Source organism: Geospiza fortis, unplaced genomic scaffold (assembly GCF_000277835.1).
Source record: "Geospiza fortis unplaced genomic scaffold, GeoFor_1.0 scaffold403, whole genome shotgun sequence".
NCBI classification, from domain to species: Eukaryota; Metazoa; Chordata; class Aves; order Passeriformes; family Thraupidae; genus Geospiza; species Geospiza fortis.
Genome location: NW_005054336.1, coordinates 754,236 through 763,402, shown reverse-complemented (window position 1 = coordinate 763,402; position 9,167 = coordinate 754,236). Strand labels below are relative to the sequence as shown.

At 42.3% G+C, this 9,167-nt stretch overlaps 1 protein-coding gene across 1 annotated transcript in view; it reads left to right on the top strand.

The window, feature by feature from the left end:
• Window positions 1–9,167, top strand: part of SYDE2 (synapse defective Rho GTPase homolog 2) — a 27,250-nt gene that overhangs the window by 4,099 nt on the left and 13,984 nt on the right. The window contains 3 exon segments of the mRNA XM_031057860.1: window positions 1–364; window positions 8,858–9,164; window positions 9,166–9,167. The exon segment at window positions 1–364 is cut by the window's left edge and continues 218 nt beyond it; the exon segment at window positions 9,166–9,167 is cut by the window's right edge and continues 782 nt beyond it. Coding sequence (XP_030913720.1) covers window positions 1–364; window positions 8,858–9,164; window positions 9,166–9,167 — 673 coding nt within the window.

The window sequence follows — 9,167 nt, the reverse complement described above, 5'->3', positions numbered from 1 at the left end:
GAGGACGGCGACGCGGATGATGAAGGAGAAATATGGTACAACCCCATCCCTGAAGACGATGAGCCCGACCTGCTCGGGGTGCACCCTTCTGCTGTGAATAGCCTTGTTGCTGCGGGCTCCTCGTCGGTTCGGTACAAAGGCCACCCCGGGGGTGACTCTGGGGTGACTGCGAGTCCCCATGAGGGAGCCACACGCCCCGCGGAGGGCGCGGGGGGCGGCCGGGCGGCACAGCCCGCTGAGGGCAGCCCGGCAGATGCCGCACAGCCCGGGGAACACCCGCAGCAGCCCCTGCCGAGGTTTGCCTGCAAGGCTCCCGCTGTGCCCGCAGCAGAGGACAATCCTGCCTTCAAGTGTCCTTCCACAGGTAAGACTGCCCAGGAACATAAGCGTTCCTTTGTTATGTCTTTTTCTCTTTCTCCACCTCTTATGTTATTTGGTGGGAATGCATGTTGAGTGCATTGAAAATGCCTTAGATTGTGAGACTGATGCCTGCTAGGTGCAGAGGTGCGCAGTTGTTTCCCAGTCCGTTTGTTCATGGCATGTCCAGGTGTGATTGGCCTGGGTTCCCTCTGACCCCCACCTCACTGAAGACAAAAGTTTTACAAAACGAGCTTGGTAAAGTGAGGACACACTGGGTTTCCTTTGTCAGCTGGTGTCTAGCCCTGGCCTTGGATTCCTGCCTCAAAGCTACTTAATGTCTGCAGAAGTTTCTTTAACTTGCTGTCTGGGACTTTTTAATAAAGACCTTTTGGTAGACCATGTAAATGCTATTCATCACGTCGCTTTCTGTAATTACTGTCTTGTTGACTGTCTCAGGCTAATCTAATAGACTGCAGAAGAGTGGTTTTCACTTTCAGAAGGCAGTCTCTTTGTTCCTTGTTATCTTTGGCTGAGTGTTTGATAGTCTCGTTTCCATAATTCCATTAGTGTGTGAATTCAGCATCATGTTAAGGATTTTTCCCAGTCTGTTAAAAAACCCCAAACAAATATAAAACCACACCAAACAAAAGTAAGTAGAAAAAACTCTCCCAACCCTTTCCAAAAAGGTATTACTTTTAATTACTTACGTGCCTCATATTATCTCAACCTTAACTCTGGTGTCCTGTTCAAAGTCAGAAACAGCGTAAAGTTCAGGAGACAGGGAATTCCAGGTTCCTTTCTTTGGAGAAAGGTTGCACTTTACACTGACATTTAAGAGCCTGTATTTCTGCCTGGTTCATCAGAAAGGACCTGAAGCATTGGTGTGGGAGCCCAGGTGTGCATTGCCTTCTGGAGGAACTTCTTTTTGGGTTGTCCCCATCCAGCCTCACCATCTTGGCAGTCTCTGGCCCCATGTCCCTGTGTACTGGGAGCTGCTGTGCCTGAATTCCTGGTGTAGAGATATTCCTTCTGGGAATAGGGTTTGTTTTCAAAGCACCAGAGCAACTGCTGTTAACAGCAGAAGAAAAAACTCCTGGTCTTCGGGGGCTCACATTTTGTTCTTTTCATGGAAATGCTGCAGATACAAGCATATTTTTAGTTGCAAAGTGTGTTAAAGTTTTTGGGCGTTTATTACAAATAACTCACTTTATAGGTGTTTTAAATACTTAGACCAGTTTTATTTGCTTGCAAGACAGATGAGATAGTATGTTCTTTGGTAGATTTTTGTCATTATTGGGGCTCTAGATGCTTTGTAGAGGTCACTAAATGTGGTTATTTAGGAAGGCCGTGTGTGTCCTGCAGACTGCTTGGCCTCCACTTAGTTGGTTAATCTCTCCATACGTGGGTGACTATTTCTTTTTTTTAAAGAAGTTAGTCCCTTTCTGTAAGAAGAAAAATGTCAAACTTGTTTTCATACTAAAGATGCGTTTATTTCTGAAAGCAAAGTTGTCGATTTCAAGAGTTTCCTGAAACGGGGAGAGAAGTTATTCCACCTGATTGTTTGTTATGCATTTAGTTAATTAAGGTACTTCAAATGCAGCTCTCCTTCTATGTGTTGGGTGGTGATCACATTGAATAGATTAATTGATGATGAAGTGGATCCCTGCTGCTTAGTAATTGGCTTTATTATGGAGAAGTGGCTTAGTTCTTTTTAATCCAGTTAAAGTATCTACAGTTATTTTCAGTCAAATTTAAAATGACAGCTCATCCATATAAAATTACTACATGAAAGGCACCATGGCCAATTTCACTTTATTTGTGTTAGGACCTTGTTTGAATTACATAGCTGGTATGAAATGGATGTCTCTGTTTGTAGAGATTACATTAAGCAGTAACTCCTATCAAATAAGAAATTAAAGCTTTGGGGAAAAGTCTGCCTACCTTTCTTATTGATGTCATATATAATATGTCAATACTGGTTGGCATTGGAGCCTAAATGTTAGATAATATATATATTTGTTTATTTTGTCATTTGCTGTTTTCTTCTTTGGACAATGGAAACAATTTTGCCTTTAACATTCTAGATATTTTTGCCTTACTTTGATTTCCGACTTTGTAGAGTGCAAATAGTAATGTTTTTTTTTTCTTTTTGCTTGCTTTTTTGAGTCTTTATTAGACAGGAGATATTTTTATGGGAAGAATAAATGATAGAATTCTGTTATTGTGGGTTTTTCCAAACAGAGCACCAAATAGGTATTTCCTGTAACTGGAAATACTATTTCCAGTACAATGGATCATAATTGTAGAGGTGCTAATTTGTCCCATAGTCTTAATTTACACTGCTAGCTCATGGTATTAATCTGGTTACTTTCTACAGTAAATGCCATTTATGTTAATAGGATTTGTCAGGTAATTCCTTAGTGAATAATTCTAGCCTTGTTGTCTTTAAAAAAGAAACTGATTAGAAATAAGGCACCCTTATAGCAGAGCTTGGGAAAAAAGAATGTATTTTCTTTATAAAATGTATTCAAAAGATAGGAGTAAGAAGGTAACTTGGTTCCAAGTTAATAATGTAGAAACAGCCCAGCTTAGGCTCTTAGGTCTATGGGAGAAGAATTTAAGTGGAAAGAACCCTGGAGGCTGTTTTTAATTATGTGTTTCCTTGTACAGACAAAATGGTTATCATTGAAAAATAGAATTTTTTTTTTGTTACAAATGCAATATGAGAATTTTTTTCACTGTAAAATGTTGAAGTAAATTTTCTTTATAACTCTTTAGGACTGAGCTCTTAACTGTGTGTTTTTATAGCTGCGTGTATCACATGCAAATTGTTGAAGGAAAGCATCCCTTTGTAATGCTGGCTCCTGAGACATATTTACACCACAGAGCTCTGAATAGTGCCTTCTGTTTTTTACAATATTTACAGTATTTTTGCTTTTGGGGAGGATAACTGTTGGTATTTGTGCCTTCATAAGGAGTGGACTCATCCCATGTGTCTGTATCTGAGAGACATCCTGGTAGGATTGGTGCATTGAAGGTTGCCAGGATCTGGATTGTGCTTTTGCTACTAAAAATGTACTTGAGTTAGCTGTCTGGGTGGAAAATCCTGGTAAGAGTCACTGTAAACAATTTCTTTCCAATGTTATGGCAAGTGAAGATGGATCCCATATTCCCACTTAACCCAGATATGTGCCAACTGGAACTTGGCTTAATTCCTATTAAAACTACAGGGCTCTTTCTCCACTTAGCCTGTGACCATTGTCCTGGTTTCCAAATACATCTTTTGGGGCCAATGTATGCAAATATTTTGCATGCTTACATGTTGCAGGCAGGCTTCCAGCAACATACACAGAGTATACTGGGCAGCAAATGCTATCTACACCTTTCCTTCCACATGTTACAAACATTGTTTTTGAAATGTAATGCTTATTTCCCAGATGGAAGATGCTTTGTGGTTTACCTGTTTTTCAAGTGCAAGGAGCTTTGGTTTCACAAGACAGAAGTGCATTGATGTGAAATACTTGCACAATGTGTGAGATACCTGAATGGTTAGGGATTTGACAGAAAGGTCCCTCTGCTCCCTCTTTCTTCTGCAGAGGTGGAGCCAGTTTTTAGGTGGGTTTTTGGGGAGTTTGTGCACATGCTTTTGGAGGTCAGGGGCTTATTCATGCATTTGTTTTGGCTTCATGGGGTGACAATGCCATAAAGACCTGCTGGTGAGAGAAACAGGATGTAACACTGTGGAGTGGGAGCAGTTCTGTCAAAATAGTTACTGCCTTTTTCAGTTTTTGATTTGTCCTGAGTAACTGTTTATATCCTCTGATGGGGAAGATAGGGGCAGAGCTGCTTTTCATGCCGTGCAAGACCCAGTGAGGAGAGGAAATGTTCATGAGAGCAGCCTGAGCAGGCAGTGCCTGGCATTGCCGCCGTGCTCCAGCCTAGGAATGCCTTGGTGCAGCTCCAGTGTCTGAGCAGAGCTGCCTGTGGTTTGTGTGCAGGGTCACTGATGTTTAGAATACCTGCAGCAAACTCATGCTGCTTTGGAGATACTGAACTCTTTAAATCTGGTTAGTAAAGTACTCTTACACGTGCTTGCTCCTCTCTGCAATGAGATACACCATGGAGGATGCTCTGAGGATCACCACCAGGATGAGGAGCAGGCACTGGTCACCCCCTTCACCTCTCGTGCCTGAGCCTTGGAGGGGGTGTGCTGTAATCACCTCCCATTTCAATTTTAAGCAAAGTATTTTCTGTCTTTTGCTTCTATAAAAGTGATCCCCGGGTTGATGAATTCATCACAATTTTGTTAGCATAAGTGTGTATAGTAATCGAAGAAAGCAAACTATCTTTACAACATTCTGGGATTTTTTTTACCATTTTAATAGTTTCTCCATTCCTTGTCTCTGAAGCAGTATGTGAGATAGGGACTGCATTGGTCAAAGTAGTAATTTATATAGAGGTAAAAAAGACTTTTCTTTAGTGTTAAACGCAGAGATTCTTCCATTCATTTAGATACATAGAAATAATTGCTTTTTACACAGTTTTTAAAAGTGCATTTTAGTTTTTTAATTTTCTTTTGCCCAGTTGCTGATGTAGATAGAGGTGATGCATACCTTACGTCCTAATTGCTTCAATTTGATATATCATAAATTGTTCTCTCAATGCCATTTACACTTCTGCTCTGAAGTTTTATGTCAGAACAGGTCTAGAACTGTGCCTGCACCTGAGAAACTTAACAGCCTTTGACATCAGTAGAGCTGATGTGCAGTTTGTCAGGTGAGGATCCAGATCAGTTTGTCTTGTGGATTCTGCCACAGAAAAACAGTAGTCCTCTTTCACCTATTGTTTGCTACAAGAATGGTTTTGAGATATTTGGGCTCTTCTATTTTGATTTGCTGCTTTTTCACTTTTAATACATTAACTCAGCATTTCCATTAGGTGTGAGTGGCTGTTGGATACTTCAATAGCTTGGTGTAGTAAGCAACTGATAGCTTTCTGACCAACTTATTCACCTCAACTTATTGCCCAAAAATAAATTGCAGGTTTTCTGAGTAACTTTAAAATAACTCAGAAACCGTATCTTCAGCAATGGGGAATGTGACATATATAACAGGGTAGTCAAATGTGCCTGTAAAACAGCATGTGTTGCTGGCAGTGCATGTGACAGTGATAAATGTGCCCAAACACATATAAACTCCATTAAAAAGGGGCAGACAAGCATGTTTACTGTGCTAAATCACTGCACATGTCTGGCAGGGGCTGTGTTGTAGGTGCTTGAGTCTGAGCCCTCTCTTGCCTTGGGGCAGTGTTGTGTAGGGGTCTGCTCAGCTGAGGGGACGCTGGTGGCTGTTCTGTGGACACTGAATGGATGGGCTGGCAGAGGGGCCTGGTTTGTGAGGCAGTGTGGGCTCTTCATGTTTCTGTGGCCATGGAAAGGCTCTATGCTTTCACACAGCCACAGTGCTGGGCAAAGTAAAGTGTGGCTTTCTACTCAAGCTGAACAGCTGAACTCACAGCTGATGTTACAGTTGCTTGGGGTGTCAGTTCGTTTTGACTTGGATTGCATTGTCCTGCAAAAGCTTCCTTTTTTTTTTTTTTTTTTTTTTTTTTTCCTGTGTTCATGCTGCTGAAGTGTCAGAAGGCACAAGGCAGATGTATTAAAGCCAGTATAATAGAACAGCCCAGCCCAGGCTGAAGAGGGCATCAGATGATCATGTGGCTCACCCTTCAGAGGAACAAGGAGCCTAAGTGAGACCACCTACCCCACCCTGTGCAGTTGCAGCTTGGAATCCTGCAGGGGTGAAGACTCTACCACGTCCCTGGTTGTTTCCAGGGGTTGAGTGTTCTCACTGTAAAAGATAAATGTTACGTACACATACAAATGGTCACCTGTGTATATAGAACTGACCATCCCTGTGCTGTCCTGGTGCAACAGGCGCCTCTTGCCTTTTACCTTCTCCTATCACCCTTCTGTAAGGATATTTTTAATGTCTTAACTGCTGTTTGCAGCACAATCTTGTAACTTGGATGAGAAAAGAGGTGCAATTCAGTTTTGCTGTCACCCTTGTGAGAAAGCTGTGTCGGATGGATAGGCTGGGCAGTGAGGTGTTACTGGGCTGTGCTACAACTCCTCCTGTAGCTTGTTCAGAGCTGTCATGTACACTCTTTTTAAAATTGCGTGCATACCTCAGCACATTGCTGGCTTTAGTGGAACAACATGTGGCTCAGTGCTGATGGGAATACCATCCTGCATAATACTCCACTGTTGAGTTTCCTCCAGCCGCATATTTCACTTTAACTGTTTGCTGCTGAACGCAGCAGAAGTTGGACACAGAAAAGTCATAGTGTTAGACTGACTCTTTGGTTTTAATGAGTTGGGGGGGAAGTTTAATTTGCTGGCCTGCTTTTCCAAGCCTGTGCCAAGGAGTTTTGACAGAAAGGGGAGATTAATGTTAGAGGCTGCAGTGTGGCAGTGATTGCTATAGAGCGCTCCACGCCAGCCCACCAGTGGGACCGTGCGGTGATTTGCAGTACAAGGGAAGGCTTTGTCTGCCTTTATCAAACACCACATTTCTAACTAGCTGCTTGCCAGAAAAGCACAGCAGGCGTGCTAGAAATAGCCCTGCCCCTGCAAGGGAACTACTTCCATGAGATGCAGGATTAAATGAATTTTCTTCTGTTCCTCTGGAAAACAGATTCTATGCATTATTCTTCGTAACTGAAACTTCCTTTTCTAAAGGTACTCTTTTAAGCCACTGTCTGCAAAAGTTACTTAATCCAAACTTCTATTGAGACTAGAACTAGCCTTTGTAGGTTTTTTCTTGGAAGGGGGCAAGGGAACCAAAACCACAGCAGATGACTTTGGTCAAAGACCAGGTTGCCTGATTTAGCTGTTAAGGCTTGGTGAAGTATAAAAAGTACATTACAGTCCAGTGGTGAAAATCAATTTGAATGCACAAAGCACTTGTAAGAATCACTTGCTGTGGACTTGAATTGGTTAGTTTAGAATTAAAGTAGTAAGTCCTTGGCAAATCTGAAGGAGAAGCTCCTTTAAAGTATGGTTTACTAAGCATCTTGTGAAAACAGCACTTCTTTCTTTCTTTCTTTTTATATGCTATAAACAATCTCCTTTTCTGTGGCTAGCATAGGGGAATGATGGATGGATAAAGGTGTTTGAGTCTCTGTGAGCTGCCTGGGCTAATTGCTTCACACAGGGTTGGTGTGTTTAGGGGCTCTGTAGAACCCCAGTCTGCACAGGCTGCCCAGTCCCCTTGGGAGCTGCTAACATTTGAAAATGGTGATGGGGATGGCTGTTGCTAGCAAGAGGCACTCTTTGTTTCTTAAGGGGAGGAAAAGTGACTCTAAGTGAAAGTAATAATGTAATTTTATTAATATCTATCTATCATTCTGCCCTCAGCTTCCCTCCTGCATTGTTTCTTAACTCAGGTAAATTGATCAATTTTCTTACAGTTATTACTGCCTCATGCTGGTAAAAGTGAGAATGACTTGAGCAAAACTTGGTATTTGCATTTCCTTGGGTATTAGAGCATGAGGTGAGCCACAGGTTCCTGTCTGTGTGCAGTACTGGCTTATGTCTAATTGTGTTCCTTAATTATCTGTTCTTTACTGCTGAATTGAGGAGGTGTTGTTGGTTTGGTTTTTTTTCTTTTGCTCTTTTTAGCGTCAGTGCTTACTGTTATTTTTTTTTTTTCTTTTTGGTACCTTGAAAGGGGGGTGATTTCCTGTGAGGATGTCACTTGGGAGCTGTCTAACTTTAAAAACTCTGGTGGGGTGGTAGTGCCAGGAAACATGGAAGGTTGCTGGCAGGCAGTGAAATGAGGCAATGCAGGATGCAGCTTTTGGAAGGAATAAATCTTACATCATGCTGTAGAAAGGAGAAGCTGAGAAAAATGAAAGAAAAGGTGTGAGACTGCCTGTGTCTACACAGGAGAGATTTAGGGCTCTTTGAGGTAATAGAGGGACACAAAGAGCCACATTCTTTGCTAGAGACAAGTGTCTTTCCTCTAGACATTTAGAGTGGCAGTGCTGATGTGTTGGCTGTGTAGCTGACTGCTCTACAGACAAGGGTGCCTTTGCCATATTTCCAGGATTTTTTCAGTCTGGTTTCCTTGCAGTTGTGCCCCAGGAATGTGGCTGTGTGTGCTTGTCTGGGGGATGCAGCACAAGTGGCTCGAGCTGAATGCAGCGGGTGCAATTGCTCATTTGTTTATATGTAGTTTCTGGCCCTTTCATCTCCATAAAGCAGAACAAATCTGGCTTTTGACAGTGAATTGCCAAGTTTGGCTGAACGAGTCAGCAGAGCACAGCTTTCTGAACACTTGTGACCATCTGACTGAATGAGTGAAGGGTGTCTGAATGAATTGTACTTACCAGGTTATGACAAATCATACATGTTCTCCCCAAGTTGAAATTTTATTTTTTCCATTTCTGAGAATTGCAGTTTGAAAATGATTATTCCTTCTCTTTCCTTCTAAAGGGTTTGGAGCTGCTCTTGCACGCAAGCCTGATATACCCTCCACGGAGGTTTCTCCTCCAAGTCCCAGTCCCCTGAAAAAAAGCGGATCAATCAACTGGCCTTTCCCTGATAAAATTAAATCTCCCAGGACTGTGAGGAAGCTTTCCATGAAAATGAAAAAGCTTCCAGAGCTGAGCAGGAAGCTGAGTGTGAAGGGAAGTTCAAGCCATAGTAGTTCAGATAATCCTCCTTCCCTGCTGAAAAGTAGCTGCCGGGATACAAGCCATACAGTGTCTTTGCCTTCTTCTGGAAACTCAACCACAGCTGCCAG